At 38.4% G+C, this 21,326-nt stretch overlaps 1 protein-coding gene across 4 annotated transcripts in view; it reads left to right on the top strand.

Annotated features, from left to right (window-relative positions):
- Positions 1-21,326, top strand: part of DRIP2 (DREB2A-interacting protein 2) — a 199,203-nt gene that overhangs the window by 127,642 nt on the left and 50,235 nt on the right. For 3 of the 4 annotated variants that reach the window (XM_089459019.1, XM_089459022.1, XM_089459021.1), the window contains 3 exons: positions 9,961-10,267; positions 10,457-10,929; positions 11,118-11,168. In XM_089459019.1, the coding sequence (XP_089315145.1) occupies positions 9,961-10,267; positions 10,457-10,929; positions 11,118-11,168 (831 nt within the window). The remainder of the gene's footprint in view (positions 1-9,960; positions 10,268-10,456; positions 10,930-11,117; positions 11,169-21,326) is intronic. The other variant, XM_089459023.1, reaches the window with a different exon arrangement.

Genomic DNA, 21,326 nt, shown 5'->3' with positions numbered 1-21,326 from the left:
ATCTTCTCTGCCAAGAGCTGGATGGTACAGGGATCTTGTGCCTGTCTGAGTCTCTAGAGTTATAAAGAGTCATGATATTCATTTACCACTTGGATATTCATTTATATATAACACATTATAATTTATTATTCGATATTCAGAAGATGATTTACAAGCCATTGGGCGGTTCTCCTTTATAGGAGTCGATTGGCCACAAGGCTAAAGACACGTCTTTTGACATAAGTGTCATTTCAAAACTAATTGGGGAACTTAATTTAATTTAATTAATTTATTAATTATTAATTGATATCTATTTAGTATTTATTTTAATATATATATTATGTTATGAATATTTTATTCATAATATTTGCTTTTGAGGGATTTTAGAAGATGATGCTCCCAATGCTTTGCTTCTAAAAAATGCTCCCACTTCGTGCAATCTTGCTTTTGATTGTCTCAATTTTTTTGTTTGGGGATGGAAAACCTCAACTGACAACCACGAAGCTTCCACAATGTCTTCTATATGTGCCTCATAAATCAAGAGTCACGCCCTGATATAATGGGCAACATGTGATTTTGGCTTGAAACTTGTTCTGTTGTTGTCATTTACAACAACTGCTCCAACGAGAACTAGCTTTATTGGCAGTATTGTTCTTGGATCTTCTCTGCCAAGAGCTGAATGGTACAAGGGTCTTGTGATCTGTCTGAGTCTCTAGAGTTATGAAGAGTCATGATGCAGTATTGAAACAAAAGTTATGTTGGTTTGCAGTAGTTTTCATCTGTGATAAGGTACATTTCCTTGAAATCTATGGTACATGCAACAAGAATATGTGATAGAACAAAAATAGTAGTGGGATTGCAGGTCATGAAAATGTACTGTGACTTGAGAAAATTTGTAGAAGAATGAAAAATGGACTGGGAAACTTCGAGTGACAAGGTGTTACCTGTGTTAATTACCTACAAATAGGATGAGTGGGTACCAATGCATTGTGGATCTCTCAAGCATATTGGAGTTGAGAGTTCAAGGATATCCAAAAGCCCTAAAACTAGGCTCTCATACCACTTGATATGACGATAATGTGCAACAATGAAAATAGAAACATACATAAGAAGGAAGAATGAAAGTACGAATAATATTGTCACAACTGTTTATCAGATAAAGTACAAATATAACACCTTTGTACAAGGTTCACTAGATTTAGTCTACATTAATCATAATCTATGGATAAGAATGGAATATTTGATGCTTTACAAGATATGACAAATGGAAAATGTCCAAGTATGGAACTCCCTTGTGAATTCTATAGGGAGCTGTGGTTTGTGACTGGTGACAATTTTGCAATGATGTGTCAAAAAGCATTGATAACAAAACATAAGGGGGAGCATGTTGATGTTGACCTAATGATCAATCAAGTTATTCCAATGGGGGCAAAAAGAGACATGGTGGAAGGGTGGAGATTAATTACCTTTCTTAATTTTTCTGCAATATATGAAGTAGAGCACTAGCCAATAAAAATACTTCTTTAAGGATTGTACAATATGAGCAAAAAAGCTTCATTTATAGTTGACTCATGCTCAACAATCTTATTACAGCCTGTGAAAGGTGAATTTGCAAGAGCAAGTTTACAAAGGGTGCTTTTCCTTGAAGATGCACAAAACAACAATCAATAATCATTCACATTATAAGGAAAGTCTAGCCCAGTAGCAAGTAAGCAAGTAACAAAATAGATTGCTGGAACTGCACATAGGTTGTACACTATTTGTGAGATATATCCAGGATTGCAAAATTGTTGGAGATCATAATACAAGGTTACAATAAAATATACAAGGTTAGGTGAATGATCATTTTTGAGCAAGTCACCTACGGATACTTACAACGAAATGGGTGGAGTGTAAAATGCAATTTAATACACGTGATATCCATTTAGTAGAGAAAGGCTCATAATTTCCACATTGAGAGAAAATTGTCGCCAATTTTCTTTGATGATGGGAAAATTTATGCTCACAGGCTGATTGGGACAACCAGTTGGCTTGAGTAATTAAAGTGATAGTGCATCCTGCAAGATAAATGGTGATGTGATATTGCCTAGTGGATTTGATTCAAACATCAAGAAGTGTGGCCGTAGTCAAAGGATGCTGAAAACTGAGAATGGTTGCCTTTGGAAACTTGGATGTGTGATTCAGATTGACAAATTCCTTCGAGCAACCAGGTTTTTGTTACCCTCCAAAAGTGGGTGACCTTGAGGAGAATTTTTCTCCCTATTTGGTTAGCTAGCATCTCGATGATGATCAACTTATAGCTTTACTTCAAAACTCTCCACCTATGCTTTGGTCAGTGCTCTTTCACATCTGGCATACTTCTTGAAGGAATGTGAGTCATTTATCTAAAGGCACACTAACTCTTTTTGTAATAATTTGCTTTCATTTAATGTTTGGGGCAGACCAATATGGATCACAAGCCAAGCTGGATGAGTAACCTCTCTTGATTGTACACTTGTTCCCATGGTTCACTTGGGGCATTATTCTTTGCCCCTAGTCCAGTGTGATTTCCCTTGAGGTCCCTCCTTCATAAGGTGCACTAGTAGGAGGTATTGATTGACATACCTAGGTAATCCATACTTGCCACCTTCCGTGTTCCCTTATTATCCACCTGCAAGCTTTGGGCTGATTGTCCTTAGTCACTGGGATTGTTACCCTATATCCTCATCCTTGATTCAGGGTTTGGAATTTTGCCCCAAGTGGTTGATGTAGTTGAAAGAATGATAAAAGTGTATGAAGCCACAAATAAAGAAATCGAAAAATTGAAAAGATGGCTAGGACATAAAAGCATGTGGGAGCTCTACCCGCCTCATTAGCTATCATCCCATTTCTAAGCATTTCATGCTCTCTCTTAAACAAAGGAACTTATGAATGTCCTAAAGTTGATGAGTGATAAACTGCTACATCTTTAAGGGGTAATTGGAGAGAATAAAGCAAGTTGGGTCTCCTAAGTTCTGCAAGAAAGAAAGTAATCATTAAAGTAGAAGGCACACTAGAGGGGTAGAGAAAAGCAAGTTGAGGGAAGGGGTAACTCATGCCTTAACAATTGCTTCCTCTTCTCATCATTATACTTAGAGATGTTGGACCTCCTATAGTTGGTACCATGGCTATTGTTGGAAAATGTAACTAGTTTCGGTCTTCATAATTGTCATTGTAGTCATGCCATTATATATATCTTATGTAACAAGAAAAAGAAGAAAGAAAAATATTTTTTCAAGCATGGGTTTCATGCTTCTTTTGATTGGTCATTTAGGTTAAACATGTTCTTCATGCTTCTAGGGTTTGTCATGTCATAAGAATAATTGTCATGAGTCAAGAGAGTTGATGTCATGTATATAAGACCCAATTGGGCAAGTTTTATCATATAAAATAATTTATTTTGGGTCTAAAAATTCAAAATAAGCCTCCAAGCACAAGTTGCCCTACCAGGAAGAAGTCGACCTAGAGAGGGGTATTCTACCTCATGAAATGCATATATATAGAAGGAGATTCGACTCACTTAAACATACATCTAGAAGTTCAATATGTAAGAGAACAAGAAGGACAACAAGAGCAAGGGACTAGAAGACAAGAAGAAGAACCCTAGTGAAGGAAAAAGGTTGAAATCTTAACTTTTCTGCTCACACGAGCGAGGATTAGGGTTTCTATTTTGCTGTATGGGGCCAAAAATTGCAGGCCAAAATTTTTGAAGTCACTGCAGGTCCGAAGTTTCAAGAGTGGGAGTCGAAATATGAGTTCGGAGCAAGTTTGGATAAGGTTTGACTCTTAATGATTAGAGTTGACTTTGACTTCTTGGAAGGGCTTTGAAGGAGGGTTGACTTTGTGCTTGGAGGGGTCTTGGTTTTCTCATTTGATCAGATTCTATAAGAAGAGAAGAAATTCTTTTGGTTTTTCCCCTTGGAGGGGTTTTGCCTTGGCTTGGAGCCTATATATATTTTGTGTCCTCTATATTTTATGATCTTTATTATTTATGCTCTTGATAATTATTTAATGAAGAAAATTTATTAGAGAACACGAAGAAGATAACTAAAATTCACAAGTAATTATTAAGGATAAGGAGAATTGTTTAAAAAACTGCCCTATTAGTTTCTCCAACATGGTATTAGAGCTAAGGTGAAGAAGAGACAACTTGGAGATCATCTTGTTGACGTAAGAGAAGGTTATTTGTCAAAAAAAGATCATTTAAGGACACAACGAAGGGAATAAGGAAGAAGACCTCATCATCTTAAGAAGGATCAAGTTCTCATTTAAGGAAGAAAGACTACTATATCAATCTCTCAGTGAAGGCCTCATCATCTAAAGAAGGACTTCTATTTCTCTTGAAGGCTCTTTGCTTTTGAAGGAACATCTTGAAGGAAGGTTGCTCTGTCTTGTGAAAGAATATTGATCTCTCTCTCTTGGAAGGCTCGTTGGAAGACATCTTTGGAGGAAAGGAAGCATCAAAGAATTCGGGGATCATCATCTACCCTTTTAAGCTGTTTAAAGACATTGTTGTTGAAGGCATCCTAGAAGTCATCATTCTAGGACATCGTTGAAGTCTCTTAAAGGTCTTCAAAGCATCAAGATAGTTGTAGACATCATCAAGAAGGACACTCATTTGACAAGTACCATTATGTGCTCCATGTCTCAATCTACAGATCAAATGAATACATTTTGTAAGGAAAGCAACAAGCTCGTTGGGTGAGCAAACATCCTAGCATGGAAGAAAAGAATTGATTTGGTACTCACAAAAAATGAGGTCATGGAATATGTTCTTGGTGTAGTTACTCAACTATACAAGGGGCAGAGTCAAGCATTAGTAAGATACAAAAAAGTAGAAGTGAGGGCACAAAGGATTCTTATTGAATCCATAAAAGATCATATCATTTCCTTTGTTTTTGATTTGAAGTCATCTAAAGCAAGTTGTACTCTATAAGTACACCAGGTCAGAAGATATCCTTGAGAAATCAACTATATAAAATAGGGAAATCAAAGGTTGAAGACATGGCCACTTATCTTATGAAGATCTCACAAATAAGTTCTCTATAAGTACATCAGGTGAGAAGATATCCTTGAGAAATCAACTATATAAAATAGGGAAATCAAAGGATGAAGACATTGCCACTTATCTGATGAAGATCTCACAAATAAGGAACCCGTTGCAAGGGCTTGTTGAAGTCGTTTTTGATTCAGAAATGACCACGTGTACTAAATGCTTGCCACTAGAATGGAGCAATTTTGGAACTAGTGTCTACTTAAGAAAGAACACTACTCCTTTGATGAACTATGGGCTCAATGTATCTTGGAAAAAACAAGGGTAAAGGCAAAGAATGACATCGAATCAAATGAGAAGTCTCAAGCCTTTATTGTAAAATCCAAGAAAAAGAAGAAAGGAAGGAAAGGAGTGAAGCTCACATAACAGAAGAAAAGGGAGAACCTGAGAAGAAGATAAAAAAGAAGATCCCAAGGATGTTTATTATTGAAGGAAGCTCCATCTATATCAGATTCATTTGCGATTTGTCTTTCTTTTATTAGAAAGTAGAAGTTAGAGTAAGCATGCATAGTTGCATTGTTTAGAAGAAGTCTTGTTTTTTGTGAAGCATGGCATCGTAGACGGAAGCATGTGATGGTAGAAGAGTTAGAGTCTACATAATCAAATTACTTTGGAAAAGACATCTAGTTGTCAAAGAATGAGAAGACTTAGACCATCTTGCATATGATAAATCATCCAATCATTTTCTAACATAATGTTAGAGGTAGTCATCTTGCAAAGAAGGATCATCAAGATCCTCCTGTAATGCCTCGTCCCACATTTACCCAAACACATAGGCTTGCCAAGGTAAACATGAGACGAGTGTCACTATGACATGACCTGGCCTCCATGTTCTAGCTAAGGAAGTGGGGCCTACAAATTGAACACCTATTGACATCCTACAGGGACTACAAATTACTCAGGAGCTAAATAGCCACCCCAGGTGATCAATCCCTCAGCTGGAACCCTTTTTCTCTGACCTAGCTCCATAATCGCACCTTTGACACCGCATTCATACGCTTGGAAGCCTATATTCGCACTCATAGGCTTGATTCCATGCAGTTATGACGCAATTCCTCTAGTTCTATGCATGCGGTTTCGGGATCTAAGCCACTTTTTCAGTCTAGCCTCCAAACCACTGCTGAGAACTGCTTGTAACTTTCCAGAAGCATAGAAAAGACGATAACAATGCTATTCATTCATACTCAAGCAAGAACTTGACCTAGAGATGCCTAATCCATAGACATTTCGTCAAACATATGGTAAACATATAAGCTACAGGTCATGAATGCATATCTGATCATAAACTGATAGTCATTCGAGAATAACCAAGAAGCCTCTAAGCCCTCCTTAGCCAGCGGCAATAACACTTGTTAGTCCATGCATTCATCAACCATTTCAATAACTTATCAAAACATGACAAGAGCCATAGATATAATACATCATACAACCAACATAGAAACCGTGGCAGATCAACCATAATATCAACACCATAACCAGTACAAGTGCTCATAAATCACAATAGGAAAATATCTCATATTAACATATGAAAATGACAACCAAGTTAGGGACTTCTAGGTACCACCCGACCATACATTGGGCTGAACGAAATCTTTCTTCCAGCTAATCACGCCCGCGCCATATTCGAAGCATGAATGTGGGATCTCATCGGTTAAACCAAAACAAAACCAACAAGGGCTTCCAGAGGCCAAACCACCTCAACCCTCAACCACAATGATTCCACCTCTATGTTCCGAAATCAATAACATCAACCAGATTGGTCTCTACCCATGTTGTCCTGGGCTCCAGGAACTAGTAACTCAACCCACAACCTTCCAGGGCTCTAGAGCGTTTGTTCCAACCGCGGCTCCAAGGACAAGTAACTCAACTCACCAAGGGCTCCAAAGTGTTTGTCCTAACCTACGGAACCAGGAACTAGTAAGTCAAACCAATTTGTTCCAGGGCTTCTAGAGCGTTTGTTCCAACCCACAACCATAGGAAACCTGAGCACCAATCAGAAAATTAAGTGGAAAACCCACAACACCATGGCTATCCAGGAAATGGCAAGGCAAGCCTGAAACCATTGTCAATCCAGAGAAATTTCCATGGTAATGACAATACATAACCAGAGAATCACATGCATATACCATGCATCCTGAAATCATCAAGGAAATCACACATGCAACCTGTTACATGCAAAGTATCCCTGTTGTAGTTGTTGATCCAACTATTCCCTTGTGCTCCCTTGCTTCCTTTACCTTCTTTCTCCAATCCAAGTGAATGCTAGAATGCTCCAAGAATGTTTTAAGTGTGCATGATTATGGATCATTGTATTTCATTATTTAATTCAATTATGTATGGATCAATATATTTGTGTTTTCATTATTGAATATGAATTTGAATTATATATATCTATATATTAAAAAAAATTATGTACCATGACGTCTTCCTGCTCCCCCTAGATTTCCCTAAAATTTGAGGGTACTCCTACATGTCTCGCTTGTGTGTCTCCCTACACCCACGTCCCCTTGTCCCAGAGTCTTGGTGGAACATTGCTTTCAGGTCTTCTTACTCTGGGAGGTATCCGTTTCTCATATGAGGTCAAATTTGATCCCCTCAGTTGGATTTGAACGCTGATTCAGAGATGAATGCTTTGGTATTTTTGATTGAAGATCATTGTTGCAGTAGTTCATGATGGACTTGCAAAGTCAAACTTAATCCATTTTCTTAATTTATTTATGTTTCATATTTTTTCTGGCCTATGCCAGTGCTTGCTTTTTGTGAGGAGTTTATAGCAAAACGATTTCTTTCCTAGTGCTTCTCAAAAGAAATGGATTTTATGGCTGCCATTTAGGCACTAGTCATGAGACTAGGTACACTAAATGGATGTTTTTCATCCTTCTACAAATGGAAGTAAAGTATTATTAGTTTTAGTGACAGAGTGAGGATGGAGAACCTTGAACATGGATAGAAATGAAGGGGGTAAGGACCTTTTATATTGAAGTTACCTCTCAGGTTTGTAGGAAGGATGAGGGAGTTCTAAACCGTGTTTGAAATAAAGATGATGCTTTCAAGATGCTTTGCTGTGCATAAAAGGTATTCAACATTATAGGAAATTTCGTCCAAGGTCATCCACCTATTGTTTCTCATATAAATATAAATTTAGAATAATGTGAGAGCTCTAATCGAATTTTTCAACTAGGGGTTGATAATAGAATCCAAGAGTTGTGTGATACCATAACAAAGTAGTAGATTTGTAAGATTGACTATCTGCCGTCTTTGAAAGTTTCAGTCCATTTAATAGAATCCAAGAGTTGTGTGATACCATAACAAAGTAGTAGATTTGTAAGATTGACTATTTGCCATCTTTGAAAGTTTTAGTCCATTTCTAACATCTTTTTCAGGATTAGCAAGTCCAGTTTCCCTTACAATCTAAATTTTACAAATGACAACTTTATGATACAACATTACACCCTAAGACAATCCATCTTTGGATATAACATCGAATTGATCTTGAAAAGATGTGGATTTCTAGCCAGTCTTTCGGGTATTCATTTTGTTTCAGATGTTGAATGATTATGGTATTTGAGTTGACAGTTCATGCATAACTGTATGACATAGTATTAACAAGTTTTATTGGAGATAGTCATGCAATGTTCCACGAGGACACGCTCCCAGGGTCGGGTGTGCGCGCCCCTCGCACCCCACGCATACGAGACAGGGGGACGTCTGGGGAAACATTTCCCCACGTCCCCCTTTTGAGGAGACATGGGGAGACGCAAGGGCAGACGTTTCCCTAGTGTGGGGGATGTGACTCCCCAAATGAGCTATGTGCCCCCCCCTAAATTTTCTTGTAATCAATGATTTATGATGGGGGAAACCTAGTATTTGACCATATTGACCTACTAATGCTATGCAATTCATGGTAATGTTAAAGTCTTAAAGTAAAAGTGACATTCATCCTTTTTACTTAAATTTTTAACATTACCATGAAATGACTCAGGATGTTTGAGAGTGGTTCCGACCTCATTGGATTTCATATGGAGAAAGTAGAATTTTAGATCTCACTCAAAATCCAGTAGACTTAACAGTTTTTCAGGAATTCAGGATTCAATGGATTGCAATGTTTCCATTGCATTTTGTCATGTACAAGGGTATGGAATTAGTACTTAATCAAGAGCACCAAGCCCTCTATGTACTTTAGAGTGACTTTTAGACTCATCACTCCATTGTTTTTGAGTTTTAGTTATATCAATTTACTATTCCAGCCTTCAGATTTTAGTATCTATTATAGTCTATTTTGCTTAGTACTAATTAGATTCTAGAATGATGAATGATGAATTTTAATTTTAAATCAATTTAGAATCTAGAATGATGAATGATGAATTTAATTTTTAAATCAATGTAGATTCTAGAATGGTGAATAATGAATGATGAATATGGATCAGAGTATTTCATTATTGAATCTCGTGGTCTATGGATGAATCATGTATGTATTAGTAAGGATGATGAGTATGGATCAATGTATTTCATTATTTAATTCAATTATGTATGTATCATTGTATTTATGCTTTCATTATTGAATATGAATTTGAAATATATATATATATTAAAAAAAAAAATATTATATACCCCAACGTCCCCCCGTCCCCCCTAAATTTCCCTAAAATTTGAGGGTACTCCCACACGTCCCCCTTGTGCGTCTCCCCATCCCGGAGTCTTGGTGGAACATTGAATTCATGCTCTTTTCTTATTTATGCATATCAAAATATTTGTTGATACCACCATCTTCTGTCATTTGAATTTGTACTAGTCTTTTGTTTAATTGGAAGGGGTTGCTCCATTTGTAGACTTCTTTGTAATCGGGCAGGATTTAGAGGTCTGGTTCTGGACTAATGTATCCATGTTTATTAAATGTTTGATATGTGCAGGCCGGACAACAACTTACAAGATGTCAGGACCAAGATATTTCCTTTAAAAAGGAGAAAGATGAAAGCACCTGAGATTGTCCCACTTATTTCTCCACCTGCCAGGCGGAAGGAACGGTCATTATCCTCATTAGTAATTAATACTCCTCCAGTTTCAGCACAGGTTAGTCTATCAAGCCGAACAAAAGCTGTGGCAAGAAAAGCTGCTGCATCAAGGGGTATTGTGAGTAAGACAAATAGTGGAAGAGATGTGGATGTTGCACAAGATCAGTCTGAAAGGCTTGACTCACTGGAACGTTCAAGGAGACAGGTATAAAAGTTATGAATATGCTGTTTTCTGTAAATGCATCAGGCAGAGCTTCACCAATCCTTATCCTTTCACTGAGTTCCACATTTTTGCTCCACCATGCCTTTATGAATGTTCACTCTAATAAAAAGTTGCTCGTAGGTTTGAATGTTTGGCCTAGCACTGAAGATTGAAATTCTAACATGAGCATAGCTATGCCAGCGTAATTCAGGTGGTGAACCATTGAACCAGACGGCTGATGATGATATACAAAATACAGCTACTCAAGATGTTTCTCGACAACGAACAGGGAAAGCTGCGAATTGGGAACCGCTGGCATGTCTTGCAGAGGCAGCAAACAGGACTGAGACATCTCAACTACCTATGTTAGCTTTACCTGCAGTTAAAACAGAACATACTGACAAGCATCGAAGTATAAAGCATGGAAGTAGCATGAAGAGGAGGGCTTCAGGTTCAATCAATTCAACCAGAAAGAAAGAGTCAAGCAAGTTTCATCCTGGCCCTAACTCAAAAGTGCAACGGAAATTGCATGCTACAGGTCCGGAGAGAGTTTCTGTATCCAGGAAACAGAGAGCTGTGGCTGGATCTCTGGAAAATGGTTCCTCTATGAAATATGAAAGAAGAAGTAATCCTGTTTGGTTTGCCCTTTTAGCCTCTGAAAATCAGTAAGGATGCCTTTTCATCCATGGTGACACTATTTTAGAAAGTGGAATTATAATGTTTCTTGTTCATTTAACTAAAATTGCCTTTATAATATCAGCGCATGTTATGGACATGATATGTATTTCTTAGAGATTATTTGTGAAAGAAATTAGAATGTATTTAAATTGTTTGTTTGGATATATGTGTGCAGAGTTGGAGATAATGCTCTTCCACAAATTTCAAAATATTATCTCAGAATTAAGTAAGCTTTCCTGCCTTTTTTTCCTTGTTTGTTGTTACTTGGTGAGATGTATATGTGGTTGATGTTCGAATGCATACATTTCTAGAGTGCATTTAAAACGTTATAAATAAACGAAATATGTCTGATGAGATTGTTATGATAACTCTAAAGAAATTTCAACCCCCACTCTGGTTATCATTTTTCCTAATCACTCCATGCATTTAGTTTTAAATCTAAGCATAATAAAAATTTTAAATCTAGAAATGACTATTTTTCTGAAAACACAAATTTAGAGATTTCACAACTGTTGAAATTGTAGAAATAAAACACAGCAAAATTATGACAGCCACACACGGAAAATAACACAGTTATTTTTGGTCAATGTGACCCTAGAAAAACCCCTACAACTCTTGGGGAAAACCAGTTTGAGAGCTCTTCTTTATTTCTGAAAATGCTTTTACACAGAAACTGAAATACACAGTAAAAATTCCAGCAACCACAAATTACAACTTATCTTGATTTCCGTGATTGAACTCCGCCTCGAAAATCGTGCCAATCAGCGAACAACGAAAACATAATTTTTTCCAACAATAAAACATCATTAAAAGCTGTATGGTCTGCCTTGAAAAATGTGCCCAGAATTTGTTGTACGGCCTGTATGGATTTCAGCAGTACGGTTGCATCGAAATTCGTGCCCTTCCTATTGTCCATATTCCTCGATTTCTGTGCTATCCCTCGTCCTCGATTTCTGTTCCTTTTTCCGTTGTACGATTTTGCCTTGGGATGCGTGCCAATAAATGCTGCTGCCCATATTTGCTGAAATGTTTTCTCGTTGCTCTCCTTCATTTCTTCACTACTCAGAAATTTTCTCCTTGCTCTCTCTTCTCTTTTTCTCAAATGCTCATGAAAGAAATGAATTGATCTTTTCACTTCTTTCTCCTTTTACTCTCTAAATGACCTTTTGGGTTACTCTAAGATCTAATGGCTGAGGTTTATTTAGATTTAAGGATGAGAATAAATGTGCATTTAATTCTCACTTTCTATTTTTTAACTCACCCACTTAAATAAAGACCCACTTAGCCTTTTATTTCGATAGTCACTTTTTCACTTTCTAATTCTTAATTGACTTTAATAAAGTCACCTTTAAATTAGAATGTAACTTACCACTTATAAAGTCACTTTTAAATTAGAATGTAACTTTACCACTTATAAAGTCACTTTAGAAGAAGAGTACAAATAAATTTGGACACTTTTCCCTAGGGCAAAGATCAAAGCATTAGGGAACCACTTGTTCTCTGGTACCCAAATTTTAACACTCCCTCTTATTGAGGAAAGTGTTCCTCACCACTCCCATCTTTTCTCTGAAGTAGACATGTTTGCCCCGTGGTAAGGCTTTGGGGAAAATGTCCACTACCTGCTCATTTGTGGAAATGTACTCAAGCTTGACAACGCCCTTTTGGACATAGTCTCTAATGAAGTGATACTTGATTTCAATATGCTTTGACCTGTCATGAAAAACTGGATTCTCCGTGAGTTTTATGCAACTCTGATTGTCACAGTAAATTACTGAAGGTCTCAATGCCTAACCAAATAGACCAAACAACATCTTGCGAAGCCATATGGTCTCATAACTAGCCAAACTAGCAACCATATACTCTGCTTCAGCTGAGCTCAATGCAATTGACTGTAGTTTCCGGCTGATCCATGACACAACTGCTGAACCCAACCCAAAACAACACCCAGAAGTACTCTTCCTATCTGAAGCACAACCTGTCCAATCTGAATCCGTGTACCCTGCCAGTCTCACTCCATCACGTTGTCTATAATCCAAACCAAAATCCACAATCCCCTGCAAGTAAAAAAGAATGTGTTTTGTAGCCACCTAGTGCACTCTCCTGGGCTCACACATGAACTGATTCATAGTGTTAACTGCAAAACATATATCTGGTCGAGTGTTGACCAAATACATCAAACAACCAATCAACTATCTGTATAGAGTAGGATCCACCAACTTGGAATCAAAACGTGAAGCTTCTTCCAGTTAGTGATCATAGGTGTAGACATGGGTTTGTAGTCCTCCATGTGAAATCTGCTAAGAATATCCACAATGTACTTCCCTTGTCACAAGAAGAAATGCCCCTCCTCCTACCACACCTCCAATCCCATAGAATAATGCATCATGCCGATATCCTTCATCTCAAACTTTGAAGCAAGATCTCTCTTGCAACCCTCAATGAGTCTCTCTGCACCAGTGATGACCAAGTCATCAACATATAACACTGGAATGAGAGGCTCCTCACCCACCACAATGAAGTATAGGTTCGGATCAACCTCTCTATTTGTGAAACTCAACTGCTGCAAGTATGTATCAATCCTTGAGTACCAAGCTCTAGGAGCTTGCTTCAGGCCATAGAGTGCCTTTTTCAATCTGCATACACGGGACTCCTTCCCATGCACCTCAACGCCCTGCAGCTGCTCAATATAAACCTCCTCCGAATGAAGCCATTGAGAAATGCGATATTCACATCCATCTGGTGGATCTTCCAACCCATCTTTGCTGCAATCGATATAATGGAGCGAATAGATGTATACCGAGCTACGGGAGTGAAGGCCTCCTCATAGTCAACTCCCTCTACTTGTGAGCACCCTCTCGCCTCAAATCGAGCCTTGAACTTCTCGATGTTGCCATCTACAACATGCTTTATCTTGTAGAGCCATCGACACTACCTCCCAAACATCATTTTTCATAATAGAAAAATACTCCTCCATCATGGCCTCTCTCCAGACCTGTTCGCTGGCTGCGTCTTCATAACTATAAGGCTTAGAGTCAACAATGCTTTTTACCAATTCCATGTAACTACATAATTGCTCAGGTTGTTTACTCTCTCTAACCTGTCTCTTTGGCCCAGCAACTGATGTGGCCTCGTGCAAGATATCTTGAAGCCACTTGGGCTTCCTCTTCCTTGAGCATACTTCACACCATAGTGAAAGAATCCTTATCATCAACATCAGAAGCCTGAACTCCCGAAGGCTTGCCAACTGACCTCATGCCTGAATCTGTGCCTGTAGATGTTGAAGTACCGTGCGAACTGTCTATTAGTGGACTACCTTGTGAACTGCTCTGCGAACTGCCCTGCATGCTGCCCGAAGAACACCCACCTGACTCTGAGAGCCACTGCTCATTGATGGACCTGACACTGTAATTGATTTACCTCCTGATCCTTGACCACCGGATCCCTGTGACTGACTCAGTTGCTACTGAGGGTCTAGTGATTCTGGATACTCTTGACTCCCATGACCTCCTGAAAGCTCTCTCTTCCTCGAACTTCACATCCCCCCTGACAACCACTTTCCTCTGCGCAGGAATATAAATATGATAAGCTTTCGAGGTCTCACTATAACCACTAAGATGCCATTGTTTGCAGTGGGCTCTAGCTTGGTCCTGTTCTCCTTGGGTACATAGGAATATGTAAGGCACCCAAAGATACGAAAGTGCCCAACATCATGCTTCTTCCTAGAAAAAGCCTCCTCCGGAGTCGCATTCCCTTGGCACGATGTGGACTCCTGTTCTGCAAGTATACAACAGTGTTGTAGGCCTCTACCCTCAAAAATAAAGGTAACCTTTGATCGTGAAGCATGGCTTTGGCAGTGCCTACAATGGATCTGTTCTTCCTCTCTTCAACCCCATTCTGCTGGGGGATGTAAGGAACTGTGAACTCCCTCCTAATGTCTGCCTCAACACAAAAATCAACAAACTCACTAAGGGTATACTCCCCTCCATTGTCTGACCTGAGGACCTTGATCTTCCTACCTGTCTGGGTCTCCACAAGAGCTTTGAACTCTTGAAACCGCTTGAAGACCTCACTCTTGGTCTTCAAGAAATAAATCTAGGTCTTCCTGGAGTGGTCATCAATGAATAAAACATAATACTCATAGCCACTCAAGGATACATGAGACATCCAACCACTCACATCGATATGAATCAAGTCAAGGATCCTGGTCGCTCTGCTGTCACTGCTGGGAAAAGGGGATCTGGAAAACTTCCCCATAGCACATCCTCTGCATACATCAAGGTGATCAGAATTGAAATCTGGCACACCAGTGGTGATCTCCCGCAATGTACTTAAGGCCCCATGATACATGTGCCCCATCCTATGGTGCCAAATCTCACACAACTTTGAACTGTTAGATCTGTTGTCGGTCCTGTCTCGGGTGTTGCTACTCAATGCCATCAGGGGCTGGAATGAGAACTTGTACACCTTGGCATGGCACACACCAATCACTCTAGCTGAAGACGTTGGAGTTCCCTAGGATATATAAGTAACTGTCCTCTCCCGAACAACACATCATACCCTCTGCCCCAAGTGCTGAGATGGATATCAGGTTCTTCTTTGTTCCAGGCACATATAGAACATCTGACACTTTCAAGGGAGGTTTGGGTCCCCTATCAAATGTCAATGTCCCCACACCGACTGCTCTAACAATGTTGTCATCACCAAGTACTACCTCCATATCAGTATCATCCTCTGAAAGCTCTGAGAAGTACTCTTGACTCCTGTCATGTGGCGGGAAGCGCCACTATCAACATACCAAATGCTAGAAGATGCTCTGCTAGTAGCGGGGAATACACACTCCCTCTGAACCTGTATGGCAGGTGATCCTGCACTAATGGCCTCACAAGCTATGAACCCAAACTCCTAATCAAAGCTCTTTATCTCTGCAGAAGCTACCATGGGTTTGTCTCTCTCTTTCTTGTTCTTCTTCTCCAGACACACAACAACATAGTGTCCCAACTTTTGACAATACCAACATTTTACTTTGGAATAGTCCTTCTCTTTGTTCTACTGCTTGCCTTTACCTTTTCCTTTGCCTCCATTGTTGGAAGCTTGCTTCTTTGCTCTTCCCTTCTTGCCTCTTGCTAACAATGCTACACTGTTATCCTCCTCCCCCTGTTTGGTTGCCCCAAGATGGTTCTTTCTGATCGCGTTCTGAATGCAATCATCCCACAACTTCTCCCAATCGGGAAGGTTTTCCCATGCAACAATGCGATCCACAAAATTCTCCCAAGTCTTTGGAAGACCATTTAAAGCAATCCTCACCAACTTAGTGGGTGCAATGATTTCACCTACCGCTGCCAACTCATCTCTCACTGAAGTGATCTTTGTGAGGTATGTTGTAGCACTGTCAGTCTTAGCCATTTTAATGGCCTTCGGTGTCTCCTTTAGGACCATTTTAATGTTTTCATTTGAGCTTTAGTAAAGACTGGTCAAGGCTGTCCACATCTCATGTGCATAAGTTTTTCCTCTCACATGAGGAATGACGTGATCTTTGATTCCTTCCAGAATCAATCTTTTTGCCATAATACCCCAGACTTCTGCTTCCTCAAAGATGTTTTGGATTCTCTCTTTCCATGCACTGTAGTTGTTCTGTCCATCCAACCTGTCTTCAACTCTCAAACCCAAAGACATGTTTCACTGTCCTACCAAACTGAAATTTTCAAATCTGTGGTAAATGTTTCTGTTTTCTGTATAAAAATCAACTTCTTGTAGTTTTCACTTCGCTGTCCCAAACTGCATTTTTTAGCCAACTAAGCTCCGATACCATGAACAAATTTCAACCCCCACTCCAGATATCAGTGTTCCTTATCACTCCATGCATTTAGTTTTAAATCCAAGCATAATAAAAATTCTAAAATCTAGAAATGACTATTTTTTTGAAAACACAAATTTAGAGATTTCACAACAGTTGAAATTGCATAAATAAAACATAACAAAATTATGGTAGCCACACACAGAAAATAACACAGTGATTTTTGGTCAATGTGATCCTGGAAAAACCCCCTACAACTCTTGGGGAAAACCAGTTTGAGAGCTCTTCTTTATTTTTGAAAATGCTTTTACAGAAAAACTGAAATACACAGTAAAAATTCCAACGACCAGAAATAACAACTTATCTCGATTTTCGTGTTTGAACTTTGCCTATAAAATCGTGCCAATCAGCAAAAAGCCAAAATAGAAATTTTTCCAGCAACAAAAAACATTAAATGCTGTACAGTCTGCCTCGAAAAACGTGCATAGAACTCACTATACGGACCATATGGATTTCAACAATATGAATGCCTCGAAATTTGTGCCATTGTTGTTGTCCTTCTTCCTTGATTTTTGTGCTTTTCTCTTGCTGTACGATTTTGCCTTGGGATGCGTGCCAATAAATGTTGCTGCCCAGATTTGTTGAAATGTCTTCTTGCTGCTCTCCTTCACTTCCTCGCTACTCAGAAATTTTCTCCTTACTCTCTCTTTTCTTTTTCTCAAATGCTCATGAAAGAAATGAATTGATCTTTTCACTTCTCTTCTTCTTTTACTCTCTAAATGACCTTTTGGGTTACCCTAAGATCTAATGACTGAGATTTCTTTAGATCTAGGGATGAGAATAAATGTGCATTTAATTCTTACTTTCTATTTTTTAACTCATCCACTTAAATAAAGACCCACTTAGTCTTTTATTTCGATAGTCACTTTTTCACTTTCTAATTCTTCATTGACTTTAATAAAGTCACTTTTAAATTAGAATGTAACTTACCACTTATAAAGTCACTTTTAAATTAGAATGTAACTTTACCACTTATAAAGTCACTTAGGAGAAGAGTACAAATAAATTTGGACACTTTTTCGTAGGCCAAAGATCAAAGCCTTAGGGAACCACTTGTCCTCTGGTACCCAAATTTTAACAAATTCTAATGTTCCACGGGGGCTGCACATTTCCCATGTTTTTGGGATGAGGGGATGCTGGGGTAACATTTCCCCATGCCCCCCTTTTTGGGAAACTCGAAGAAACACAGGGGGAAACATTTCTCCAATGTAGGGGATGTGTTTCCCTAAAATGCTTGCCTGTGGGTGTCCTCCCTCAAAAAGGGATAGGTGTCCCACTTGAATTTTTCTTACAAACAATAAATTGTGAGTGGGGAAGCCTAATATTCAAGCCTAGGGCCCTACTAATGCTATGTAATTAATGGTATTGTTAAATTATTAAAGTAAAAGTGAATGTCATTTTACTTAAAGTTTTTAACATTACCATTAATTGTTTCAGGATGTTGGAGAGTGGTACCAACCTCATTGGATTTTATATGGAAAAACTAGAATTTTAGATCCCACTCAAAATCTAGTAGAGTTAATGGTTTTCAGGATTTTAGAATTGATGGGATTGCAACATTTCCATTGGATTTTATCATGTATGAGGGCATGGAACTAGGATTTAATCAAGAGCACCGAGTCCTTTATGTACTTCGATGTTGGTGGCATTGATTGTTGAACTTGTTTGTTATGACTCTAGTAAAAATGTACCCATCACTCAAACAAAATCTCAATTTGACATGTTAAGCTTTTCTTTCTTATTTTAATGGTCAGAGGGTGATATTGATGATGAGAATCCCAGTATAGGCAATGGTTTTGATGATATGTAGGTATTTGTTGTAGCATCAAGTTTTTTTTTTATTATAGAGACCATCTAGAGCCTCTTTGTTGGTGTATTTTTGGTTCAAAGATGGATTGCACTTGGTGCTATTTTGGTTATTGCACCGTTGCTATATATGAGAAACTTTGCATATCTGCGTATAATGGTTTGGGTTCATATTGATGCACACGAATGTTCATGTATTTTTTTTCTTCAAAATTTAAATATTAATATATTTTTTGGTTCAATTTTTTTTTAGTTCCCAGTTTTGGGGTTGACTAGTTAGATGTCGGGTCTAGTTATGATAACATTGGTTCATTGTTCATTTTCAGTTTTAACTTTTAATTCTTGATTCTAGATATTGATGATCTTAGATTGTGTCTTTGACTTGTCACTCTTTAATATTGTTGAGTTTGAGTAATTTCAATTTATTATTCTAGTTTTCAAACTTTAGTATTTACCATTATGCTTACTAATAATCAGATTCTAGAATAGTGAATAATAAATTTAAATCAATGTATACAATATTTTTCTATTTCTATTTCATTGAATCATATTTATGATGTATGAATGAATGCATTGAATCATGTTCACCCCACCCAACACACACACACATAGCGTTTATATATCATGATGCCCCCTCGCTCCCCTTGAATTTTGCTAAAATTTAGTGTTTCTCACACACTTCCCCACTGTGCATCTCCTTGTTCGTGCATTGCACTTCCCAAAATTTTTGTAGAACATTGGGTAATTCTATGTTATTAACGTATTTGCTCAGTTATGTATGTGTTGATGGTGTAGATGCTCCAATATTGGAGAAAAACTACATAGTTTTCTTATTTTTTATTATAACGTTGAGGCATGAGAGAGACAACAACTATCGAATGTTTACATATGGGCAACATCTAGATCTGCATTGCTTATGACATTTAACAGTGTGGATTGTGCAAATTAAATGGTTAGGTAGAGATGAATATGTATTATATGTTGAAATTCCTAAGTATTACCCGTTAGAAATTTTATCTGTATTCTCTGGTTTATTTCTCCTACTTGTTAATTACGAACAGTTTATTTAAACATATAAATATCGAAATAAACACAATACAATCTCAACCATCTACAGATCAACCGCTAAAAGAAATAGCAAACACGCAAGTGACACCGTTATTTTTGGACAACTTGTCCTGGAAAAACCCAATGTGGGAAAACCGGTGCAACGATTCTGAGGGCTATTTTATTATGCAGTCTATCTGAGTACAACTGGGTGCCAAATTGGCTCACCCGACAGAGAAAATAATCTAGCAGTAATACCTCTCTATTCGGAAGCAGATATTCAGAAAATCTGCCCCACGAAACCCTCTCTAGCACAACTGAAGCACTACGTCAGCCCTCTTGGCCTCTGCGTCAGCCTGAAAACCCCTTGCGTCATCTCTTTGAGGCTCTACGCAACCTCCCTGGCTCTTTGCGTCACTCCAACAGCCTCTGCGTGGATGACGTAGGACCTCCTAGCCTCTGCGCTGTCTCTGCTAGCCTTTGCGTGGCTCCCTCTGGCTTTTGCGTCTGCCTCTTTGCCTCTACACTGGTCTTCCGACACTATCTCTGCCTCTCTGTTTTGTAGTCACTGCCCCTCGCTGCAAACTGATCACTGATTCGACTTTTCTTAGCAAATCCCACTCTAGAAAATCGAATCACTGACCACTCTGGTGTGTTCTCCAACTGACCCTCAAGCCTCCTCTTATACTTTCCCTGTTGGTCCTTCAACGGCCGAGATTACATCTCTAATCAACTGCTAAGATTAGATTTGGCTTGATCCATGTCTTTTAGAACTTTCTAACCCAATTTTATATTAATATCCATTAATATTTTATTTTTCTAAGTTTAGACTTAGGAGCTCCATTAAAAATATTAATTATTTTAATATCACCTAAACCGGGTAGAATCTACCGAAACAATTTCTGGGTCTTGGATATCTCATGTGCTTTAGCCTCTCCACCAATTTTTATGGCTAGAGCACATCCGATGCTACCTCAAATCAACATTATAGCTTTGGGATGGTTTAGATGTAGTTTGCAACAACCATATTTTGTTATACTGAAGGTTGTAAAGAGCTTAAAATATTGGCAAGAAACCAATTGATGCTTGCGTTTGTGTAAGGAATCTAGATATGTAGGTATTGAGATTTTGAGGTTTTTAAACTTAACTGAAACTAGGATTGTAATATACAAGTGAATTTTGTAGCTACTATCAGACTAAGTTAGTGGATATGGCTAGCTAGGGCTCAGTATATGTTGTTTCTTGTATTTGGCATGGATGTAGATTGGATATATGATTGACCCAGGCACATATTTGAATTTGATATTGGGTGGATATGTTGCAGGAACTTCTCTACACACCCTTCCCCTCACCCCCCCTCTTTGGGTTTTGATAGCCAAAAATGTTTTGGCTACTGAAATGAGGGAGAAATGGCTAGAAAGGCTAGATATACATTGGGGAAATATATTCCAAAGGAAAATTGTGTCTTTTTACTTTTGCAAAATGAGATTGATACATTCTGTATGTGTTTTTTAAGCGGAGTTCATCACAATCTCAAAATAAGTGGGGGAATTGGTAACTAGAACATACAATCATTGTTGCCACCAAGGATCACATAGCACTGTTGTCAAGAACGCCCCGGGCCCTATATGATTGCCCACAGACCATAACCGAGCAAGGTTAGTGAGGATTTGAGTC

The sequence above is a fragment of the Pinus tabuliformis genome, chromosome 7 (assembly GCF_031772625.1).
Source record: "Pinus tabuliformis cultivar Carrire ecotype Pingquan chromosome 7, CPIR1, whole genome shotgun sequence".
In the NCBI taxonomy this organism is placed as follows: Eukaryota; Viridiplantae; Streptophyta; class Pinopsida; order Pinales; family Pinaceae; genus Pinus; species Pinus tabuliformis.
Note: the sequence above shows the minus strand (reverse complement) of the source record. Positions and strands in the feature narration are given on the sequence as shown.